Source organism: Corylus avellana, chromosome ca6 (genome assembly GCF_901000735.1).
Source record: "Corylus avellana chromosome ca6, CavTom2PMs-1.0".
NCBI classification, from domain to species: Eukaryota; Viridiplantae; Streptophyta; class Magnoliopsida; order Fagales; family Betulaceae; genus Corylus; species Corylus avellana.
This window is the reverse complement of record NC_081546.1, coordinates 10136436-10162316: the sequence shown is the minus strand read 5'-3', so window position 1 is coordinate 10162316 and position 25881 is coordinate 10136436. Positions and strand designations below refer to the sequence as shown.

Below are 25881 nucleotides of genomic sequence, written 5' to 3'. Positions count from 1 at the left end.
TTGGAGACTACACCTCATGAAGTAGAGACTGCTAGTTCAAATCATTCTCCCCCTTTCCCTCTCCTAGTGTGGACGCGTAAAAAAAAAATAGACTCCCGATTAATTTAATCCTAGACTATATAAATCCTAGGTCAACACCCATTTTTTTCCCTACCTAATATAACTTATTGAATTACAAATTTACTATCGACTCCAAAAAAAGATCAACTTAAATACTTTATAGAACCTAAATAAAATCTTTGCTTCTTGCATTACTATTGAGTAGCAATTATTAAAGATTTTGCATATCACAGCCTAAGTTGGGTGCATTAATGCATTGACCCTTTTAGTTTCATTATGATACTTGGATGGCTTCAATCAGGAAGTACCATAACATTACATGGCATGTTATTGCCAAATATGTCTTAAGAATAACTTTTATAGGGACCTGACATAAATCAAATTCTTTCTACCTTTTAATAATAATTTGTCACATTAGATTGGAATACCAAAACACTTTAACATGAAAACATCCGAAGACCTTTCATATTTTCCGAGCATTCTTGTTCCACCTCTCTCTCTCTCTCCCCTTGACCGCCTTTATTCCTCTAATGTGACATTTTATTTTTTATTTTTCAAAAAGGGTAGGAGAGGGGAGACTAATCAAAGCAATCCTATTTGGACATGACTATACTAAACTTCTATATGCTAAGGAACTAATAACATGAGGGGTTAGACGGGCCCACTAAGATCGGGGATTCGTAGGTCATCCCTCAAGCCAGTTAAGTTATAGTTTGACCTCAACCCTATTAAGGTTAGTGGCTCCAGCTCATGAGTAGGTAGGAGCATCAAAGGAATAAGAAATGTCACGCCGGCAATAATGTTTTCAATTCTTACAAAATGATGCTTTCTGTAATACCCCAACTTTTATTTCCTATAGCTAAGGTCATTTTAAATTTGGAAGATAAGGATCCAAAATTTTGCTAAGATTTGCATTAAATTTATATTTATTGACTAAAGTGGGTAGAAGAAGTCATTTTGAGAAATTATGAGAATGATTAGTTAGAGAGTAAAGCTTGTCAAACAAAGAAATGCCACACCATTTTGGATGCCAATAATTCAATAGGTAATAGTAATCACAATCTGGAAAAATATATATTTAGAGAGAATTATTATAATTTACTAAGAAGATATTTTAAAGGGCAGTTCAGAAAATGATTTGGACGAAGTGTGAATTTTATAAATTAACAAAAGACAGCAGTATTCTAATTATCAAAGAATTCTGACAGCAAATACCTACTTTGCATTTAACTCATAAAAGGAACAATTCAAGGTGCTATAGGTTCTATGGTTGTTACAGAAGTTGACAGCACTGGGAAAAAAATAAAACAATAAGATCAATTTTACATCACCAATAATCACCACAAGAGCAGATTCCATCCCTGAAAAGATGGAATCGATTTGCATCTCTCAACACAATTTCTCTTTGAGAAACCTTTGATATATATTTGATTGCAGTATGGCAATCCCCACAAACTCTAAGGTTCTTAATCACCCGAATTGTTGAAGATGGAGGAGTGCTTATCAGCCCAAAAGCTATGGCTAGCTTCTCACTATGGTGATAAAGAGCATGCTCTTTTTCCTCTTCTTCAACATCAAGCAGCACAAAGTCCGTATCAGGGACATACCCTTCTTCTCTGATCCTGTTTATCAAATCCTCCACCTTATCATATATCAAATCAGTTTGTGGATGGGATTTATCATCCACCACAAACAAGTGCACGTTGTTCTTCACATCTATCCAACTGAACCCTGGATCCTTCTTTACTTTTTTTCTCTCCATCATTTTTCTAGCATCAGTTACATCATCCCATTGGTTGGCAGCAGCACAGATATTAGATAATAGAACATAAGCTGCTGAATCAGATGGCTCCAGTGCCAAGAGCTGTGCTGTGACCCGTTTTCCGGTTTCTGTGTCCCCTTGAACCCTACAAGCACCAAGCAGGGCTCTATACATTGAAGCAGAAGCTTCAAAGGGCATTGATACTATCAGCTTTTCTGCCTCTTGAACACGCCCTGCACGGCCCAGGGCATCAACTAGACAGGAGTAATGCTCAATCTCAGGCTTAACGCTGTACTTTTTGGTCATTGAATCAAAATACTTGTAAACTTCAGAAATTAGACCAGAATGGCTACAAGCAGAAAGTACCCCTATAAAGGAAACTTTATCAGGCTCAATACCATTAGATTCCATAGCTTTGAAAAGGTTGAGGGCTTCCTTGGCATTTCCATGCTGAGCTAAACCAACCAACAGGGCATTCCACAATGCAATGTTCCTCGTGTTCGTCCTTTGGAATAAAAGATATGCATCTGCTATGTTCCCACATTTGGCATACATGTCGATAAGTGAAGTCCCAACAAAAGGATCCGACCCATAATCCAACTTGATCACATTTGCATGAATTTGTCTCCCTTGTTCCAATGCTGTCAAACAAGAGCTAGCTTTGACAAGGGTAGCGAACGTATATTCATCAGGCTGCACTCCTGAGAGTCTCATCTGATGATATATAGAAAGAGCACAGTCCTCATCTCCATTTTCGACACATCCCGAGATCATAGTCGTCCATGCAACGTCGTCAGGTGCAGGGATTTGGGTGAAAACTCTGTGCGCTGATTTCATGTCTCCACATTTTATATACATGTCTAGAATACCGCTGCTGACACATAAATCTAGGTCAATCCGGGATTTTATTACATAAGCATGAATTTGCTTCCCTTGTTCTAAACCCACCAGGCAACCAGAGGCTTTAGCTGCAGCTGCCAAAGTAATCTGATCTGCCCTCTCTCCACTTTCATGCATCAGACTCAAGAGGTTCAATGCTTTCTGACTGGCATTGCTCATTATGTAGCCAAACATCATTGCATTCCACGATGCCAAATCAAATTTGCCTTTCCTTTCAAAAAGAAACTCAGCCTCTTTCATATTTCCACTCTTAGAATATACATCAATAAGGGCTGTTGAAACAAAACTGTCAGCAACGATTCCAGTTTTTATTGCATGAACATGAACTTGCTTACAGAGATATAAGCTCTCTTTAAGTGAGGAGCAAGCCCTTAACACACTTGCTATTGTAAATTGATCAGGTCTTAGGCCCTCACGTAATAAATCTGTATATAGTTTCACTGATTCCTCTTCTAAACTACTCTGCGCACAACTTGAAATCATCGAGTTCCATGAAATTAAATCCATTTCTTTCATGTAATTGAACACTTTTCTTGAAAAATGAAGAGAACCTGCCTTAGAGTACATGTTTATAAGACTATTTGCAACAGAAATAGCTGAATCTAAACCCAACTTCACAGCAACAGCGTGAACCTGTTGCCCTATCTCCAGATCATTGGTTCCTGCAATTGCAGTGAGAATGACAACAAATGTCACACTATCATATTCCACTTTTGATCTAATCATATTTATAAAACACTCCACAGATCGCCAATTTTCACCAGCTTGGACATACTCAGACAATGTCTTGTTCCACATAAATATCTCTTTGTTATCATGATTCAAAAACAATTTTGTCGCATAGGCTTTAACCTGCTCAGCAAGCCTGTTGCCTTCACCAGAACCAACATTGTTAATCCCATTAAGAAGAGAACGGACACTGATATAATCAGGACGCAACCCACTCTCATGAAAAGCAGAGAAGAGACAAAGTGCTTCTTTATAAAGATCCATTTCCACATAAGCCTTAAGCATTACATTCCACAAAACAACATCCCTCTCTGGCATGCCATCAAACAAAACACGGGCATCCCTAATCCGCCCAAATTTGGAGTATATTTTCGCAAGAGTCCCAGATACAAACACATCCCATTCCAATCCAATCTTAACGGCGTATCCATGAACAGCCTCCAAACCCCATACACATCCAGTGAGCAAACACAGCCTTAAAACTGGCGCCAAAGTGTGTCGACTGGTTAAAACAACAGACCCACGAAGCAGGCGAAATAGGCGAAAGACCTCTTGAAAATTCTCAAAATCATCAAAGTCTGCGGATTGTGCATAGGCGGCTAGAATGGAGTTCCAGGTAACGAGGTCTCTATCAGGGGTGTTATCGAACAGCCGACGTGCATATGCGAGTGACCCACACTTGGAATACATGGTAATAAGATTGTTGGTCAAAAAACGTTCTGGGTTTTGGCCGGAGGTTACCATACACGCATGCGCAGACTTGCCGAGCAGCAAGTCGGTCTCGGAAATGGCGGCACGGAGGATGGAGAACCATTGAGAAGAAGAAGAAGGCGAAGATGGTGAGGATGATGAAAAATGAGGAAAGCGGAAGCGGAGGAGAGTGCGTGGGTATGGGGTTTTCGCTGAGGGGGAAACGGAAATTGCTCTGATGTTGGCTTGCAGCCGCATTTCCTGGTTTCATGGTCTGCTTTACAATTCCCTCCGCACTTCAAAATCCCCCTAGTTGTTGATCCAAGGCCACAATAGCACCTAAAAACAAAATAAAAATATCTAGTTTTTTAAATTTAATTTAATTTAATGAATTTTATTATTGGGTTAAATTCACTTTACTTTAAGTTTTAAGAGTTTTTTAATCGGAACCCTTATATTTAAAAATTGATAATGTACTCTCTTAATGTTTTAAAAATTTTCAATTCAGACTTTCTGTTATTAATTTTTTTCTAATTAGACAGAAATTTAAAAAAAAAAAAAATTGAGGGTAATTATGTAATTTTATAAATTTTCGTACAATTTAACGAAATGTCTAAATTGAAGTTATAAAAATATATTACCAATTTTTAAACATTAGAATTGAAATTAAAAATTCATGGCGGGAAAAAAGAATTTAACTCTTTATTATTCTCTTTCTCATTATGACCTTTTGATAGTAAAGGAATTTCAACGGCTCACATTATTTACTCACATATTTATTTGTAAAATTGTGAAAATTTTACAAATATTGCCTAGGAAACCGTCAACGATGACTCCTATACATGTATGGACTCCCCTTTGTCCATGATGGTAAGCTCTGTAAGAAGTTTTGGAGGGCCAGAATAGTCTCTTGGGACGGCTGTAGTGTACCAAGAGAGCAGGGTTGCCCTTGGGGGATGTCTCAGGTGGGGTGACTGGCAACTCATATATTTTTATTTTCATTATTATTATTTTTAAATTTTGTTTTATATATATTTTTTAAATTTAAATATTATTTTATTAATTTTTAATTAGTGAAACACGTGGTAGCTTTTAGACCATTAGATGAAATTCAATGGCCAAAATTTTTTAAAAAATTAATGGACAATTCCCCAGCAATAGCCGGGGATCCCAATCCATTCAGATCCTCCAAAATTCTAGCCTTTCAAGTATGATTGGAAAAAGAGAAATGCTAGGGAGCCAAACAAATGAACCCAATTTTTTTTTTAAACGTGATAGATAGAGTGAGTAGTAGATAAAAGAAAGAAAATTATATTTTTAAAATTTAAAAATCTTTGTCACGTCAGTTTATTTATTTTTTTATTTTTTTTATTTTTTTGTTCAGCACTCTACTACTTTTCTTGAAAGGAACGATCAGGACAGCGCCACATCATCAAAATCTAGAAAATCATATAAAACAAAAAATTGAAAAGTAAGGGTTGGCCTTTACCCATAGATTGTCGATATCAATCCATATTCCCTATCGTTTTGGTATAATAATTGCTCGTACAAACGATTCCTTGCAGAATGTTCCAGATTTATCCAATTCCCCAAGACTCGTGTATGTTGAAATGTGGAGCCTTTAAGATGTCAAAACAATTGGCAATTGAAAATTTCCCACACCCACATTGAATAGAAAAGAAAGAAAAATAAAAATGGCAAGTGAATTTGAGGACTGATTCAATTGAATTCTATCAGTTATAACTGGGAATTAAGGAAAAAAAGGAATTTAACAAAGAAATACAATTTTAAGGTACAACAACGAAAAATGTCGCAACAGATCGGCTGACGTAAAATCCCTGATGCCTACCAACATGTCATGCCGCTGTCGACAGGTTAAACCTAAATCTTAACACTTTGGTTTCATTTTTCACTTTTTACTCTTTCCCACCAACATCTCCATCTTTTTCTTCATTTTACACTTCTCGTCTTTTCTTTTTTTTCTTTTTTTTTGGTCTTTTTGAAACTTGTACTACTCTTTTTCTCCATTTCCTCCCATATACAGATACAAGAATGTCTATGATGACTATGACTTGATGGGTTTTTGCTGCGTCAAAAAAGTCCTATACCTCACTGTCATCTCCTCCGATCAATATATCACAACTCGAAGCAGCCCTGGCTGTGGCTCCGTGTAGTCAAGGGCCTCTTCTTCAAGCAAATACCGTTGTACGGCAATAGGAAGTCTGGCCGGAGTGCGGGAACCTCTGGTGTGATGGCCTGTTCCGACGCATATATAAACCTGAAGGCGCTGCTCTGCTGCTCTGGCAGTGCTCCTCATCACGCTTAGCTCCTGCTTCAAAACATGAATGGCTTCACTAACATGCAGCCCATGCAAGTCTATCATCCGCTCCTGTCCTCTTCCATTGCCTTGCATCTCTGGAGGAACTGGGTTCCTAGAAAAATGGTTTAAAACACAGTAGTAAGTAGCAGACATACCAGACAGTGAAGGTTCTTGCAGTGAATGTTTGAAGATGTCACAATTGGCAGTCCGTTACCAAACTCAGCCTCAGAATAACAAGATAGGACTAGTGTCATTATACTCATGCATGAAGTAACAGTAAATCAACTTCAATCTTCTTTTCTGGAACCAGCAGGCAGTAACATGAATGCCCAACAGGGACAGATGGGCAGCAGTTGCTACGCTTAAAGAGAAGCAACCCCAACATGGGAGAGCAGAGACAGAGTTGGAAAAAATAAAAATTCTAACCATTAGATTTGCAAGTTAATCATTCATGAGGGGAAATAATATTTAAGATGTCAATCAGGCAGCGGCCAAGCATCTAATCAACCCCTTCAAAGATGGAGAAGCGTATTAAAGAAACGATGGTAAACATAGTCCAATCAATCATTTAACTCATGCACATCAGTCATAGCTGAGACTAAGCACAAGCAGCAGGGACTACAAACCTCTGACGATAAATAGATTCTTGAGCTTTTCCATGGGCTGCCTTCATATGCATATTGTGCACCTGCCCTTTAGCACTCAGATCCTTTGCCAGAGCTTTATTGCCTATGAGGTAGGCTTGCCGTGCCTGATTTTAAATAATACACCATCAACTAAGGACATTGGTGCAGCAGATAAATATGGTAACAATGGCACACTAAGCACAAAATTAATCATTAAGGATTACATAGAATAACTCGGCCAGAATTCTGCCTGCAAACTTGATTTAACTTTTCTACCCAACGGCTCAATAGGAGATGCCCACTGCTGTGGCACTCTGCAACCATATTAAGAACAAGTCTACCACGACCACTTGGTCAAATACATGCTCATATGTTTATAGTTGATCAATCTTGTAGGTGGCATGCCTGCAATGTACCACCATAGTCGTTTTCTTGACAGTTAATATATTACTTTTAAGGGTAAATTAGCATTCTGCTGATTTGTGCGATAAAGCAAGTTTGTTGTACCAAATCTGTGGCTTAAAAAGTGAACAATTTACCCAACAGAGGTTCACTCAGTTAGCGTCTGGAAAATTATGCCATTAAAACTATGCATGAGTCAATCGCGTGCTTCGTGAAAAAATGACATCATATGACCTATGGTTTAGAAAAAGAACACACCAACCTATGGTTCATAAACATGGCACTTTACCCACCTATGGTTTAGAAAAGTAGCAGTTTACCCACCTGTAAAGTTGGTGCCTGTTACTTCCACCATGATATTTAACGAGAGAATATATAGAATTACTAATGGCTCACATCTCACATGGATAAAGTGCCACTTTCTTAACCATAAGTTGGCAAATCAAACTTATTCCATACTACAGGTGGGCAAACTGTGGTTTCCCCTATTTTTAATTCTTTATCTTCACCTAGGAATCAGCGCTACAGCTTTTTGTGTCAATTGACACAGCCAAAATAATGAAAGTGAAATGACACTCGAATACTACAGAAAGGGAGGGAGCTGCACACAGGTCAGGTTCGTTTTCACAAATCAATCTACTTAAGTTGGTAGAAATTCGAAATCATACCTCATAACTCCATGGCTGCCAAGATTTATTCTTAGATAGCAAAGAGAGATTTTTCTATTAAAAAATGTCAGATAAGGGGGAAAAAAGAGATTGTTTTTCTACAGTAACAGATAGTTTGAAAAAAATTCAAGGCAAACCTGCTCAAAGTACGCATTACGCAGGCGTGCATGGTCACGAGCTTCCTCTCGCAGCTCAGAATAAATATTAGCTGTCATCTCAACAAATGTAAAAGCCATTATTGACCCAGAAGGCATTCTTCCCACAATTGAAGTCATATAAAGCAAGTAATTTTGTTGAACAAATTTTTATTTTTATTTATTTATTTTTTTATAAGATAAGTTGAACAAAGTATATTACCGACAGCATCTCCAGTTTCAAGCCAAACAGGAGCTGTTCGAGCAGAAACACGAGTTTGCAACCTGTCACCATAGACGCCTCTTCCATGTCCACTATTGTAAGCACTAGCCAAACCATGAGAACTTCTACTTGAGCCAATAGTGGCATCAGCAGAACCATTTCTGTCGTACTTCCATATACCAGAATCCTGAGATGCCAATTTCCTGACAGCTGAAGCAAAATCTATAGCACCCCTAGATGGGATAGAAGATCCGGATTTGAACAAAAGCATGTTGTCCTTGTCAGAAGCTCGAAAAGGATTGCCACTTTGTTGGAGATCATCTCCAGCATATTTTGCAGGACCATTTGGACTATCCGGAACAGTAAGTGCAGGGAAGTCCATTGCACTAAGATTGGGAGCCGACAAAGTCTTTGGGTTCATATTCTGACTGAAATCACCATCAACTTGAAGCTACAATTACAAACAAAAATCCACCATGATTCCCCCCCCAAAAAAAAGAGATTACATTGGTGGTATTGGAAGTGATAAAACAAACAATAAATTCGACAGAATCAATATGAAAACTAGAGACATCATGCTAATTCAGGATACATGAAAAACAAGTTGACTCTTCAAAACCATACACCACTGCCCCATTGAAATCATGAAGCATAAAAAATAGTCAAACTAAGAAAAGATAAAAATGGAAAATAGCACTATACAGTAAAAGAGGATGACCCACAGAGAATCACCAACTCCCCCCTGTACCAGGCCATTGACCAAGGAACTGGAGCCTACACACAAGACTATGGTTGCGTTGAATCACCTCTGAACTCTATAGGGAGCCAGCTCTTCCCTGCCAAAAGAGGCATCAGAGGCATTGCTCTCCATGGTTAGCATCTTACCCTTTGGAATTATTCAGTGCATTAGAGAAAAATCTATATGATGAATAATACCTTATTTTGAAAATATTTATTGCAATAAACTGATATCAGGGAGAGGAGGGGAAGAGGTGCGAAGATAAAACTTAAACTAAAATATTTTTTTTAAAAAAGTAACCTTTGATGGTTAAGCAGGTTGAAGTAGAACATAGTCGTTATCCATGAAAACAAATTTTCTTTATGGATAGTTACAGTCAACCTCGAACCAACGATCTCACCTTTCGCCCCATAAAAAATCACCATAATTAAAGAAAAATATTAAATTTGTCCTAATATTCAGTTAGCAATTTTCAGAAATGTGTTGATCGAATTCATTCTTGAGGCCACAACTTTGAACAATCTATAAAGGTCATATATTCAGTAAAGGAGATTCACTATACCCTCACAAAACAAGAGACAGAAGCTGCCTCAATTTTGCAGCAGGTTATTTGTTTGTAAATAATTGAGCATACCTCTAACTGAGTGAGCATCTCTATAGTCATATTTAAGTCACACCCATTGGCGAAGTAAACTTCCGCAAGGCTTTCAGCAGCAAAACCAGGGAACTGAGAAGACAAGAACTCAAGAGGGTTTATATCGTTATCCTCCACTATAGCACGCTCACCCAACATATTGTTCATAAATCCATGTCTAGAGTTTCCATCATATGGAGTACCCTCCCTAGAATGGCTAACAAGCTGATTACTGTTGACAATTTGATTGTCCCATGGTTTAGCTGACATATGCAAAAGACTAGCTGAAGACAAATCTTCCCCATAAGATGAAGCAGAAAATCTCAACTTTCCAGCAAAGCTATTACCATTAATGTTGTGTGAAGATAATTCTTGCTGCTCATTTAAAGAGTATCCACTGCCCGTAACAGCAGGAAACCTTGACGCGTCACTATCATCATGTAAGGACAAACCCACCAAAGAGAGGTTCCCAATAGCTTGAGACTCGTCTTCTCCCATGATATTAAAGTCAGGAGTAATATCGTCAGGGAGCTGGCGACACCAGAATTGGTGAGCCTCTTCATCAGAATTATTTGAGACAGATGACTCTGTTCTATCTAGCACTGCTTTTCCCGAAGTCCCAGAAGTGACAAGCCTTGCTGCCGCATCTGCAGTGCTGGTGCTTCCAGATGATGGCGATCTGAGGGAAAATGGAACAAACTCTGCTGCATTTGGATTCAAAGTCGTTACCTTGTTTAGGTTGCTGAGCGTTGCATCCTTGGTTTGGGTTACTTTCTTGGATAAGCTCATTATTCACTCAAATGGAAACAAAAAACAATATACATGCATAGAAAGACTCTGAATGAGGGAAATAACTCAATTTTCAGTAAACTTCAGCCAAACCCTGCAAAAAAGTCCCACTGGCGTATTACTAAATATATCATATTGAAGAAAAAAAATTTATTACAAACGAACTTGCTACAAATGAAGAAAGTCCAGAGCTTGCTACAAATGAACTCAACTACCATACCTCAAAAAACACATACTGCTAAATTTCAATAGAACCCAGTATCAAATCTGACCATTTTCAGAAAATTAACTTCCCAGCTTTGAGATAAATTCAATTGTTAAGAAACAGAATAATTAGACCGAAAACCCATCTGAAAGGTACAGATAAAAGAGCATACACTGTATGTATCCACCACCAAAAATGAAACAAGCATAAAATGATCCATAAAAATTAAACCAAAGCTAACTAATTTCACTGAACAACTTCTAAGTAATTGAAGTACTTCAGAAAGCACTGCACCAAATCTCATTAATGGGACAAAATTGCACATGGAAATTATTAAAACCCTATAATTCTTGAGTTGATAAAATTTTACAAAATTTCAAAACAAACAACAGAGATAACTTAAAACAAAAAACTTACAACAAAATCTAATAAAATCAAGCGTCGTAAATTAAAAAAATAAATAAATAAATAAAGAAAATAAATGAAACCCAGAAAAGCGACTGCAAGGAAAACTATTGACCTCCCATTATCCAAACAAATTGACTTACTAGGTCTGAATCAAATCAACTAACAGAAAATTAAGGGAAAAGAAAACCTTGAAGGATTTCCCACAAAACAAAAAGAAGCAACTGAGAGGTTGCAGATTTAAAGGAGGAGGCAAAGGTAGTGCAAAGATCTAATAACACCCATAAAAATCATATACCTTTGCGTATCAAATCGAAGGGATCCATCGGGTAAGATTGGATGAGATGAGAAGTCAAAGAAGAAGAGACGACTTTTTTTAGGGTTTCGAGCTACAGAGACTCTGTTCCAGTTTAATATCGGCTTTCACAGGCCCCCTTCTCTCTCTCTCTCTCTCTCTGTGTATGCGTCTTTTGTTCGAAACCCTCTTTAGCTAATACCATCACCACCACAAAAATATAAAAAGAAGACACCCTACCCTTCCCACTCGATTTGACCTCTCTCTCTCTCTCTCTCTCTCTTGATTATATTTATTTATTTTTTAAGTTATCGATCTATATATATTTGTTTATATAGTATAGGATATTGACCCTCTGATTGCGCAGATGGATTTTATTAAATCAAATAAATTGGTCACACATAACGTAGGTAGTATTTGGAAGGTATGACTGTATGAGAGAGACGTGCACTACTTTTTTCTTTTATTATTTATTAGTTTAGTTAAAATAACGCTTTTTTTTTTTAAAAAAAAAAAAAAATTGATAATACTCTTGTATTTGAGTAATTCTTAAAGGCAAAAAAATTAGTTAAAAATTAGTCTAATAAAGTGACATGTGTTCTAAAAGCATGTGAGAAAAACGCTTTTTATTTTTTTTTTATTAATGCTATTGACAAAAGTATGTGAGAAACACGTTGTATTAAGAAAACATGTAATTCTCGCATGTTTTTGAAACACACGTCCTTTTATTAAGTTGGTTTGTAGGAATTAGTTACAATTCTTGTCATTCTAAAAGGCTCTCTTGTAGTTCTCTTGTGTTTCTCAAAAAATAAGGAGACTTTTCAAATCATAATTTGATCAAAATTTAATAGTGATCTATCACAAACCCAATAGTAATTTTAAAAGTCACATCATTTTTAGAGGAAACACAAAAAGGACTTTTAGCATTACTCCTTCGTATTTATTTTTTAAGAAATGTTACGGTTCTTCTTGATGTTCTTCTGTTGTTTTCATGATCGTATGTGAATATTGTTTTCTAAAAAATATAATACGAGTGACTAATAGGAGAAGTTTTTTTTTAATTTTTTTTTAAAATAATATCTACGTAAAATTAGAAAAACATCAAGAAAACATTCTTTTTTTCTTTTTTTCTTTTTTTTAGGGAGAATTATAATCTTCTCCAATTCCAAAACATTCACCTTATAGGTTTGATGAGCAAGTACCCAAATGAATTTGTTATGGGGTTCTAAATTACCTTAAGCTAAGGCTTACGTGCAGTTTAACGGTTCAGAATAATCTTTTTATCTAACTCTAAAGGATTAAATTAAGTATGTGTGTTTGGGGTTTTATGTAAGTTTTAAAATAACAAAGGTGTGACTCTCCAATATTAGTGAATGGTCATTGAACGATATGAACCCACGTTGTGCTACCATTTTACTTTCGTCATAAAATTGGCGGTGGATCACGATCCACAAGTACCATTCAAGTTCAAGCATGGCTTGAATTTGGTTTAGACATAACACCACATTTCTCTTTCAGTCTCATTGGCCGCAAAACTTTTTCAACTAGCTTTTTCTTCTTGTAAACCCATTTGCACCAAGTAGTCTTCTTTTCCTTGACAATTCTATCGACTCTCAAGTTTTACCTTTCTACAGTTACTCTACTTCTTTCGGCATACTATTATGAATATACGATGGATCTCCAATACCAGCTACTAAAGCAAAAGAAACCATATCTTCAAATCCATCTCTCTCTTGTACTTTTCGATCACATTTTTCTCTACCTCTTATAATACTTTTGCATGAACATGTGATAGAGACACGAGGCTCATCCGAAATGTCGATGTTGAGGGTCTGCGACAACAATTATGCCACTACAGAAGAGGGGGGAGGGGGAAACCATTGTTCAACAGGACACCACCCCTGAAGGCCAAACAAGCACGACCGTGCAATTGGCCAAAACACAATCATGTACCCTAAATCATATTCTATAGGGCAATTAGGCAAATCACCGTCATCATTGTGATTGTAACAACCCTCCTAGATGCGTGGCATTTATTTTTTAAAATAATAATAATAATTTACAAAACCTAAGGCCTTTAAATATTATTTACATGTAAAGAATTTCCAACAAAAACTTGAAATATTTATACTCCAAAATTGTGTTCAAAAATATGTTCAACCAAAAAAAAAAAAAAATGAGTTCAGAAAAGAGAAATTTAAGATTTCAAACGATCGTAATCAATGACAACTATTGTTGATCAATCGAAATCCAACTTCGAACGCTCAACTCATAACTGTACTCAACGATCGATTTTTGTGCTAAAACGTTCGACATAGTTTATGAGCATCTTTTTTTTTGGACACCTCAGCCATATGATACTTGCATGGAGCCTATATATTCACCATTTTCTCCCTTTACCTCATTTTGTACGCCCATTTGTTTCGGTAAATCCTAGAGTGAGAGAGATGGTGAGTTTTAGAGAGATGATGAGATTTCTTGATATCTCAATTTCAAGAGGAGATAACCTCTCTTATCTTAATCTTGTTTTGGTATTGCCATTAGCTTATTATACTACTATTTAGCTACTCATTAGTCTCACTTTCATTATATTGCATCTTATCTTGTAGATTTAGGAGTATAGGATTGCTATGTTGGTTAATGCCTGATTAGACTTTGGTTATGGTTAGGCACGTAACACTTCGTTAGAAGGTCATTTGATCCATTATAACAAAGCATTGGGCCCAAGCAATGCTTTAACTTTAACTTGAACAACATTGGATGGATCATACATATACCCTAACTTTGAAAAGTTTCCTAAAAAGGAGTGTTTCCAAAAAAGGAAAGCTTCCTATAAAACAGGAAAGTTTTTTTCTTCGCAAGGAAGAAAACAAAAAAACCAATTCATATTTAGGAAGCACTACTAGTAGTTTTCCATATAGTTTCTGTTACGTGAATACGTAACGGGATAGATTATAGGTTCTGAGAGAACCTAGACCTTAGATTCAAAGGGAACCTAGACCTTTTAGATTTTGAGGAAACCTAAAAAACCATTTTCAAACTCAAGGTTTGGAATTAATTTTCTGCTCATTTCATTAATGAGCTTGATGTCTTTATATAGACAATTACAATGCATAGTAAAATAAAAGACTAATTAAAATAAACTACTGATAATATTTATCCCTAATATTTAAATTATACTAACTACTCTAATGATAATACTTATCTATAATATTTAAATGCGAATCTCTAATATAATGTTATCTATAAAGATAACATATTATCCTAAGGTATTTTAATCATAAAATACCTATATTATTAAACTCCTAACATTCCATTCCCCTTAAGGAGACCTTGTCCTCAAGGTCTAGAAATTCTTTTCTTCCTTCGTTACTCGTTTCAGGCGTTCCCTTGGTGGCCGTTCAATTGGTGGGATCAATTCTTTATCATAAAGCGTCCAAATTTGCACAAGCCCACTCACTTGCCGCTGCACAAGCCTACTCACTTGCCGCTGCCAATGAACATTGGATTGCTTGTTGTTCTATGATACAGGATGGCGACGAGGCGCTTGCAATGGAGCACGGGGTGGACATGGTTGCCTTGTTTTGGCTACGTTCAATGATGAACATTCCTTCACTTCATCCTGTTTTACAATTGACCGTGCAATGTAATGACATTGCGATGGGTCTTGCGATTTGGCAGTGTTGTGGATGGTTTTTTTTGGTTGGGCCTGTATAGGTACAACATCACAAGGTGGAGAGACTTCAACGGGTTGAAATGGATCTTGCGGATTGAAAAGGTTGTTGATGTCTTCGGGCACCATTTGTGACTGTTTTGAAGAATGGAACTCATCATTGTTATCAGCAGAACAATTGTCGCATTTGGCAGTCGATGCATACAATTTGGCATTATTTGCTTTCATCGTCTCAATATTTTCTTCCATCTTCTTCATCCAGCCTTCACACATAGTTACCAAGTTATCAAGTTGCTGCTCAAGTCGATCCAGCATTGGATTTGCCATTGAATATGCCATTGAACAAGATCGCGGCTCTGATACCAAATGTTACGTGAATACGTAACGGGATAGATTATAGGTTCTGAGAGAACTTAGACCTTAGATTCAAAGGGAACCTAGACTTTTTAGATTTTGAAAAAACCTAAAAAACCCTTTTCAAACTCAAGGTTTGGAATTAATTTTCTGCTCCTTTCATTAATGAGCTTGATGTCTTTATATAGACAATTACAATGCATAGTAAAATAAAAGACTAATTAAAATAAACTACTGATAATATTTATCCCTAATATTTAAATTATACTAACTACTCTAATGATAATACTTATCTATAATATTTAAATGCGAATCTTTAATTTAATGTTATCTATAAAGATAACATATTATCCTAAGGTATTTTAATCATAAAATACCTATATTATTAAACTCCTAACAGTTTCTATAAAGTTAGAGAACCAAGTTAGTTTTAGCTTTCATATTCAAATACACTTCACAATATCTTCTTTTATTTTTTTGGGAAAATACACTTTGCCCTCTGAACTATTTACTCATTTGTACTTTTAACTCCAATGTTTAAAGATACTTTATTTCCACCCCCCCCCCCCTTTTTTTTTTTTTTTTTTTTTTTTTTTCACAAAATGCCTCCATCCCAAGTTAAAAAAAAAAATTAAGGGGTGGCCGGTCTAGGGTGGCCGAAGCCAACCCCAGGCCCAACTAGGGTGGCCGGCCACCCTTTAATTATTTATTTATTTATTTATTTTTTTAACTTGGGATGTGAGCATTTTGAGGGAAAAAAAAAAAAAAGAAGTCAAAATAATCGAATTGTAACAATTTAGAAGTTTTGGAGGAGGGGGGTAAAGTGTCACTTTTAAACATTGGGATTAAAAGTGCAAATGAGTGAATAGTTTATTGGTAAAATGTATTTTTTTTCTTTCTATTTTTTTGTATACCATTAAAATATTTTATTCTTTACAAAATGCAAGTTCCCTATGTACTTTTACATTTTTTACAAAATGTCAACAAAGTCCCCAATGAATGGCATAAAGAAGAGAAAAATATTTTGTGTTAAAATAATGAGAATGACAAGATTAGGAATGGGTATCACTTTGTGAGCCGAGCATCCCCAAAAACTAGGTATCGTGACTCTCTCTTCCAAAATCTCTCTATTCAATTATTCTTGATCTTGTCATTCCCATCATATGGGCATCCCTATAAATAAAGTATCGTGACTCTCACTTCCAAAATCTCTTTATTCAGGTATTCTCTCAAATTCTTTACTAACTTAAACATCAAAGGGTCCCAAATGACTCAGTGCAGATGTATTGTGTGGTGAAAGCAATAGCAAACCCAATTACATGATTTCATATTCCAATTTGACCCAACCGTTTGGCTAACTTGTGCAGTAAAAATTGGTTATTCGTTTAATATTTCAAAAGAAACGTGTTTTGCGGGTAACCAAACAGGCTCCAAGCTTTTGCGTGTTTCCCTTACGAAATGCAATTACAATCTGAGGTGCAAGGTTGACGTACCAACGACAGCCATGATTTTGGCACCAACTTGCATGGACTCATCCCAGCAATACACCCTTGCAACGAAATCATACAAAATCCAAACAAAACGTAAACCCAATCCTCCTGAAAACAAATAGACCCAAAAAAAGAAGAAGGAAGCATAAATACGAACAACTCTCTATAGGCATTTCCGAAATCCACATCATTGTTGTACAAACCTACCCAAAACAAAAAGCATACGACCATTAGGTAACAAATATGAGCATATGTATTGTAGTCATGTAGATATTACAGATTTAATGGTTGATTTGAAAAAATAAATAAATGAAAGATGAAAAAATAGCGGGTCTCTAATCATAATAACCGTCTTTATCCCGCACTGAACCAACTTCTTGTCCTAAATTCACCTTCTTTGTCTGTCTCCTTAGAAAACAAAAAAGAAAAAACAGACTGAATCGAAAAGGAAGATGATGCACATGACCTTCTACTGGGGCAAGGAGCTCTCCTAGTGGACTCGTGGGGCACCACCTCGTGGACCAGTTACTCCTTCACCCTGCTCGCCTTCACCTTCTACCGGTACATGGAGGATCGGCGCGTGCACCTGAAGCTCATCTCAGCTGGGAAGCCACCGGGGCAGATTGAAGTGCCTCAGCTGCATGGGGAAGATCCTTGGAGGAGGGGCAAAGTAGTCCACGGTGAGGATCGGCAGGGCAGTGCTCTTTGAGGTGAACTTGACCATCATGTCTTTCAACGGGTGGCTGTCTTGCTCTTCAGGAGTGGGGATGAGGATATTGCTACGCTTGTCATTGATAATCCTTGTGATTGTGCTTAGGTTTCACCCCAAAATGGGAAAAAGCAATCCAAATAATTCTGCTTTTGGTTTCTTTTTTAATTTGGGGGTTTAATTGTTCTAAAGCTTCCATTGATTTTACTATTATCAGATGAATGATGTGAGAAGAGGGTTTTAAGTGCCATCTGCATCATAATGTGTATGTAATTCTGCTTATGAAACCCGATTGTTGTGTGTTCAATTTTGTATATTATTTGCCACGAGCCATGAATATGAGGCTTTTTGATCATCTCTTCGATACAAGTCTTATTTTATTTTTTCTTTTCAAATTAATGTTAAAATACATAAATGGAGGTCTACAAAGCAAGTTGGCTACAACCTTCACCTACCAAAATAACAAGAATCACGTCAGCTTGAAAATTGATATGCTAAATTGCTATTTGGAATTATGTTTTATATGGGGCAATCAGAGTTTTCTCAAAGAGAAGGAACTCATTCGTAAAGGGTGCAATTTCTGGACAGTTGCATGCTCTGAAGTAGCATGTGTACTCCCTACAACTAACGAACTTAAAATGGAGGATGAAATATAAACCTAAAATTGCAGCAGAACATTGGTAGGAACTACTGCACAAGGTTACCAACTCTGGACTTTCCCACTCTCACCTTATTTGCTTAGGGGGAATAAAAAACACATGATAAAATGGTACAAAGTGAACAAAAAATCATTTACATATATAACTTCCTACAACAAAGAGAACAACAGTATGTGAAACACTGGGGTGACCATATTATACAAGTACAACTACATGCTAAGAACTCAAACAAACTCCTACTAGAAATTCTACTTGACTTGGCTCATCTATCAATAATATCCATCAGAAGTTTTTCAAATCATCCCCACAAAGGGGCATGTATCTCATTAGCGTTGCTGCAAGTGATCCAATAGACTTGGCATGGATGCTGGGAGCTGTGCTCCTTTTTGTCTCTTCATTTAACCCCTCTCTCTCTCTCTCTCTCTCTCTCTCTCTTCCAAATTTAAAGAAAAAAATTGAAGCTCGTTCTGACGAAGGTATAGGAAATGTACCATTAGCTATTGCTGATCTTGAATTTTCAATGAGACTAGCTCACTCTCTTGCTGTAGATTTCTGTACTTTGTATTGTTGGGGAACCATCTTTGAAGCTTCTCTGGCCAGAACCTGGTATAAAAATTGCAAACACAACCATTCACTCAAAATGAAAGTATTTGGAAACCAAAAGCAACCAAGTGAAAATCAAGTTAAGTTAATTAGTATGAAAACAGGGATTGGATGAATAAGGAAAGAACATAAGCATCATCAAGAATTGGAAATTTCTCCAACCCCTCCCCAAATAGCATTTGGGTTTAATATGCAGGAATCATTTCCCTCTCCTCTATGTACCCCAAAAAATGCCAATAGACCCTCTACTTCTTTAGGGGTTAGAGCGGAATGGCTCCATATGAAAACATTTAGCCATCACAAACTACAAGAGATTTCAATCAACCAATATGATATTGCTTGAAACGCTAATGAAGTTGCATAAGTAAAAGTTCAAGGGACCATTTGGTCAGGCTAATACAAATAGATCGGCCTTGAAGGTCATTAAGATAAGACATTCACGGTGGATGGAGCTGATAAGTTACATTTCTTGAGACAATCTAAAAAGAAGAAAAAAAATATCAGCATTTATTACTTACAGTTCCAAGCGCTCATAAATTGCTCGTCGCACTGAGGAGTTCAGGCCATAAGCTATTGAGTTGAACAATCCCTGAAACACGTAGACAACAATTTTGTATAAATTCCCCAAATACGCAAAAGATCCTCCCATCTGGCCCAGGAAAAAAATCAACAAAAGCATTTTTTTTTTTCTTTTGATTGGAGAACATATCATGTATGCTAATTGATAATAAGAGATAATTATTCAACGTAACTCAACATTTTTCAGATCAGTTTTCCATAGTTCTGAAAATTCCACAATCATGCATTAGAAGGTAAAACTAATACAGCCCACAATCAGAAACAAATAAATAAAAATCATGCAGTTATAGGCTTCTGGAATTTCATCTATGCTGTCTCAATGGGTACAAACAAGTAAAATAAATATGAGTTTATTTCCAAATACCACCTTCAATCTTGATAAATAGTTTCTAATGAAAAGAAAAAACCATAATTTTTTTTATTCAAAATTAGGCAAAACCCACGCCCACCACACTGAAGCCAAACACACGCACATAATCAGAATATATATTATGTTGAATTGCTTGATTTATTATAGAAAATAAATCAAAAGAACATGTCTATAGTCAATGGAATTACCATAAGTGAAGCTGTCCCAATATCAAGAACCGAGAGCCAAAAGATGTTATGGCCAGGCTCAATAAAATCATGAATGCGGTTGATTGTACCGAAAGCCCATGCTCCTATTAGAATGAGTGGATAGTATCCCCACCTGTTTACAGCCTGTGGTGTGAAAGGAACAGGAATTATAACATTTTTCATTATTGAGAAGAATTACATTTTACAGGGTTCTTAACATTGAGAAAAGCCAAATCATAGTTATGGGGTAGTTGAGAGCTTCTCTTTTTCTAACCCATCTTTTCTCTCTAGATTTCCTTGTGTTGTTTTCTTTTCTCTTCATACCACTTGCTAGCATAGGGATTTCTAGAGATTGTTGTTAAGATTATTAGCTGATTTTTTGGCTTTGTGACATTATGTTCAAGTTCCTGCTGTCTTTTGGTATTTGTTGAACTGAACATGGGCAAATCTCCTGGTTTGCATTGCTCCTTGAAGATGTCATCGAAGGAGTTCTCTTCTACAAGCCGAGCAAGGCGCTAAGCAAAAAAGGGGAGAGGAGGTGAGTGATCTAGAGGCCAAGGTTCTTGAGTTCCTGAAAGAGGAGCAGATCACTAAGGAGGAGCTTGCACCGAGAAATCTGTCTTGAGATTAAACCAGGGTAAGAAAATTTTTTTGCTATGAAAGGTAGACAATAGTTTTGGTTTGGAGCGTCTGCCAATAAAATGAGTCAACTAAAAAGAAGGATGCCGAGGCTGAAATCTGGTATTATGATGAATTATGATGAAGATTTCCCAAAGTTGGTTAGGCAATCAGGTCAACCTGGTTGCTAGTCAAGCATCCAACAGATATCATGGAGTATCCGGACAGGCAAGGTACTAGAGCAGTTGCTCTGGAGCATGAGCATAAAAATGAAGATTTGACTTCTGGTAAAAGGAGAAAACACCCTGGAGCTAACTGTGGAAATAGTATATCATCCAAAGGAGGTAAAAGACCCAAGCTACAATGGTATTGCAGTCAGTGATTCAGAGCACTCCACTGCAGTATGTTCTTGTGGAATTCAAGATGTTTGATCCATTTGTGATGAGAATAATGAAGAAGATGGAGGTGATGAAAATGAGGAAGAGGAGGATGGAGATATTAATCACTCAGGAAATGAAGAGACAATGAGTAGGAGGTAATTGGCCAAAAAATGAAGCTCAGATTATCCCCTTGGTTGAATCTTCAGGTGCAGAAAGCTTGGGAGGGAAATTTCCCTCCAATTTCCTAAATTCAAAAGCTACTGACACTAGGGCAGAACCTTCAGGAAAAGCTCTTGCCATGCAGGAAAAGGATGCTGCCACTATTGGAGAAGCTACTGTCCATGCAGGAAGCAGGTTGACTGGCGGTGTAAAAGGAAGGGTTCTCTCACATGTGAATGACAATGCTACAGATGGGAACAACAGGTAAGCTAGGCCAGTTAGCAAATCTGACCAAAGACCAGCAAAAAAACCAGGTAATCCCCCTTCTTGGGCTAGTCTTCTTCACAAGGAAAAAAACAAGTAGGGGCACCATGACCAAGCTTACAAAACAAAATGAGGAACCTATGCAAGAAGGAATATATAGCACACCCAAAATAATTACAAAAATAGTTTACAAGAAATGAAAGAATGTGACTGGACCGAGTACTTCCCTTTCATATTGTAAAGGGTTGGGTGGTTAAGAGTTCGGAGCAAGACCTCCTTGATGATAGCTTCTATATTTTTTTTAAGTTAATAAATGGGGGAAAAAAATGCAAAGCCACCCTAAACGGTGGACCTCTTCACATAGATGGAAAGTTGTTTATTCTCAAAAAGTAGCAACCGGGAGTACAATTCTCCGAAAACAACTTTGCAAGTATTCCAATACAGGTTAAGTTTTATAATGTACCAATGGTTTTGTAGATACCAGAAAGAATGGAATACTTAAGTAGCATAATTGGGAATCCTCTCTTCTTGGATTGTACCATCGGTTCAATGAGGATTTCTAAATTTACTAGAATATGTATTCAAAAGTAAATAAGGAAATATCAAAGTCAATGCTCCTAGATATTGGAGGGAAGGAACCAGCAAAGGTAGAAGTGGAACTCCCATGGAAACCACCCTGATAAACTAGGTGCAAGATGTATGGTCATACCTTGGCAAAATGCTGACAATTGGATGAGAATGTGAAGAAATGGAAGCAGCAATGGTGGTTGAAAGATGAGAGGAAACAACTGGCTGGTGAAAAACATATGGAGCATCTTCATAATGCGAAAACCAGAAGTGGAACAAAGGAAACCGGGACATCTCCTGGTAAAGAGATGAGCAACACTGGTTAAGCAAAGGAGAACAAGGTCGTAGGAAGTCACCTCCTCCCTTGTAAAGATCAGGAAAGCAAAGAGAAAACAAAGAAAATGTTGCAGCTTAACACAACAAACAAATTTGAAGCGTTAAGGTTCTGCCATGGAGAGAATTTGTGTAGTGATGGGGGGAGAAAGAAGAAGATGATGCAAGTCCATCTACTAACCCCATAGCAACAGCATGTGGGGCAAGAGAGGAGAATCAGAATCTATTAAGGGTGAAAGTTCATGATATGAAGATAGCTAGGGCAAAAACTATCCTGAGAGTATAATCCTATTCTCTCGGACTGTGACCATTTTGATTCTTGCCTTTTAGTTTCTTCCCTTTGAGGAAATAGGCTGCTGAGTGCATTAGGACTTTTCATCCTACTGCATGTTTGAACATTGTTGTATATCCTCTTTCACTTTATTTGTGCATAGTAAAAATACTTACCTTATCTCCCAAAAAAAAAAAAACATTTTAAAAGTGTGTGACTGTGCACTTGCACACGCATGTTTGTGCATGTGAATGCATGTATGATCAAGGGGAAAGAAGCCAAATTCAGGGACAAATGTATCATTGGAAGTTATTGAAGAGGTATGAATGACATGAATGGTGGGATATTTTAATAAATGAAGCAATGGAACCAGCGATAGATATTCATTTCAGTATATTCTATATCCTCTAAACATGATTAGAATCTCTATATATGGCCCCTATTCAAATCCATGTAGGAAATAAGTCGACAGAACAGCATACCTTCATGTCTGCTCTTGCATCTGACTGGTATGCTCGGTCTGACATGCCTACCGCCATCTGAAATTTTCAGAGTAGAATTATAGTCTCAACAAGTGTACAAATGACCACAATTTTTTTTCTGAACGGCATGACCAGCATACATACACGGGTTGCATTGTTTAGCATGCGTATCACTTGAAAGTACGTAAAACCATTGTAAAGAATTGCACCCCAGAGTGGTATATAAAATGTTATAAAGTGAACTGCCTGCAGGAATAAATAGAAATGTTCAGAATACAGTGAAGAAAAAACATCAGAAATTAAATACAAAAGATGTTAAAATTCGAAAGATCTTTATTTCATGTTACTGCTTTTTTATCAAATCAAAGCCAACTCTGTCATCCACATTCATTCACAGTCTAGTGTCTTTATCAATTTGAAACCCAACATCTATTTCTGAAGTGGTTTTTTTACTCAAAAAATGAATTTCAGCTATGCATCGATAGATTGCTAAAATTCTGACAAATCTAAGAATATTTTGAACTCTGAAACTAACTTGGTCCCAGTAAACGTCTTGAATAGACTCACTCCATTGTCACTCAAGTTCATTTTGTAAATAAGCAACTATCTTGAATATATTAACTATTTCTTTATTATCTGCTGGCCACATCATGCTTTAAATATATATATGGTTTTGGTAACCCCAGAGAGGACTCCTCACTTCCACTCTTACTTCATATATAATGCAAGATATATAAGCATGGAGAAGTGTGACAATACAATAGGCAACTAGCACTGGATATCATGAAAAATAACTAATTGCACAGGAATTCTGAGCAGTTCCCTAGCAGTCTAGAAAAATTTAATAAACTTGTAAAAACACGAGCCATTATTCCTACAGCCAAAAGCTACTTATACTAGCCTTTCCTGTGCGCCCTGTTTGTGTCCAACACCATGCGCCTAAGTGTCCATGGTTATTACCAAAAGAGCGTATGACAGTCATAACTAGTGAAGTTCCTGTAGAAAGTAATGAAACATTAAAACCAGCAAATGGAATAAAGATATCTACTAGCCAGCTAAAAAAACATAAGAGTGAAGAAGCCAATGTGTGCAATAAACTCTAAATATAACTTTTTTCAAAAATAAAAAACTCTAAATATAACCAATCTTTTAGAGCAGGAACATTGGACAAAGCTTACTTTCTATTACAGATATTATTATGAATTATTTTTGTCAGAAATTGTCCATACCCCAAACATACAAGTGAAACATGGCCTCCAAATCTTCAACATCTGTTTTGTGTCTAACAACAGTACGGTGAAGAGTAAAAGCTATTGTTGTAGTCCATAGGAAAGAAGCCACACAGAAGAAATGTGTGCTATAGCCCTGAGCATAACAAAAAAATCCTTTGGATGGATCTCTGCATCAACACAAAACTTTCTCTGAGTCACATACAAAAATATCAAACGAACTACATCCAAAAAGCTGTCAGCTCTAGACTCCAGAAAGCCTACCCAACCATGCTGGAAAAACTGCAAAGCATGTCCTGCACTCAAAAGAAAATGCAGTATGTCAGCACACGCCATAATTACTCAAAGAATTCAACCGGGGGACTCGGAGGAAGAGAAATGAGATGGATTATATACGAAACAGAGAAACAGACATATCTGGTTTCCTTAACTTGTTAAAGGAAATCCTTGTGTATCAGGCAACAACATCAGCCACACAAGCAGTTCTCTGAAACAATCCAAAACTATAATTTGGTTGTCCATTTCATTCATTGCCATTGATTCAGTGGAACCAGTACACTAAAATTCATTTTTAAGATTAAAGGCATGATTTTACCAAATCTACATAGTAGTAAATTTCAAATCGAACTTGATAATTATTAATCCTGCTTCCAATTAGATTATGTCGACACCCAATCTTATTTTAATCGCCAAAGACCTAACTTCACCATGAAGAACACCAAACAATGCTGTGCCCTAGTAATATCGTTGACTGCCAATCCTTTAAGAAATCAAGCAGGAAGCATGAACAGTTCGATCCAAATCTACAAGATCCCAATTTAAACCAGTTTTCATAATCAAACAAGTACTCAGTGTGTCATCACCAAACTCAAAATCGCTAGCGAAGCTCCACTGTTTTAATCTTTGAAGATCAATAATCCCAACAGTTTAGATAATAAGCAAAATAGAGGTGATTATAGTGAGAAGTAAACAGAAGAAGGCAGCAGCGAGATCTAAAAGGGACGACAGAGTTGAGTTTAGAAAGCGTACGGAGAGGGCGAGATAGAAAACGAGCTTGAAGGAGAACTTGCGGAGCTCCTTGAAGAGGACGTAGCAGAGCACTATGAAACCCGACCCCACGAACGAGAGGCTCGATGCTCCGGCATTCACCGCCATTAGAACGCGGCGATCGTGCGCCGTCAGAGTCCCGCCCATTTCTCTTCTGTCACTGCAACTCTTCAGGTGAACCGGAAAACTGATTCTTATTGCTCGTAACCGTTCCTTTAAATCCCGCGGAGAGTATACAAAACAGAAATTGTGATGCTGTGTGTGTTTGTTGGAACTTGGCGACAAAGACAATGGTCGGGACCGAATTCATGCCAAAGGTGAGAAA

The 25881-nt window shown here is 37.0% G+C and overlaps 2 protein-coding genes and 1 pseudogene across 2 annotated transcripts; 1 reads left to right on the top strand and 2 right to left on the bottom strand.

The window, feature by feature from the left end:
• Positions 1-1301: 1301 nt before the first annotated feature.
• Positions 1302-11845, bottom strand: LOC132185152 (pentatricopeptide repeat-containing protein At4g33170). The gene is made up of 7 exons (XM_059598965.1): positions 11585-11845; positions 9888-10770; positions 8515-8965; positions 8295-8365; positions 7088-7212; positions 6276-6573; positions 1302-4402 (listed from the first exon to the last, which is right to left on the bottom strand). The coding sequence occupies exons 2-7, from the start codon at positions 10674-10676 to the stop codon at positions 1388-1390; spliced, it is 4749 nt and encodes a 1582-aa protein (XP_059454948.1). The 5' UTR covers positions 10677-10770; positions 11585-11845; the 3' UTR covers positions 1302-1387.
• Positions 11846-17328: 5483 nt separating this feature from the next.
• Positions 17329-18513, top strand: LOC132184871 (copper transporter 5.1-like; annotated as a pseudogene).
• Positions 18514-18584: 71 nt separating this feature from the next.
• On the bottom strand, positions 18585-25881 carry LOC132184873 (G-protein coupled receptor 1). The gene is made up of 9 exons (XM_059598656.1): positions 25539-25881; positions 24774-24805; positions 24510-24679; positions 24178-24276; positions 23425-23522; positions 23281-23337; positions 20207-20350; positions 19588-19658; positions 18585-19069 (listed from the first exon to the last, which is right to left on the bottom strand). Exons 1-9 carry the CDS (start codon positions 25701-25703, stop codon positions 18964-18966), a joined length of 942 nt encoding a protein of 313 aa, XP_059454639.1. The 5' UTR covers positions 25704-25881; the 3' UTR covers positions 18585-18963.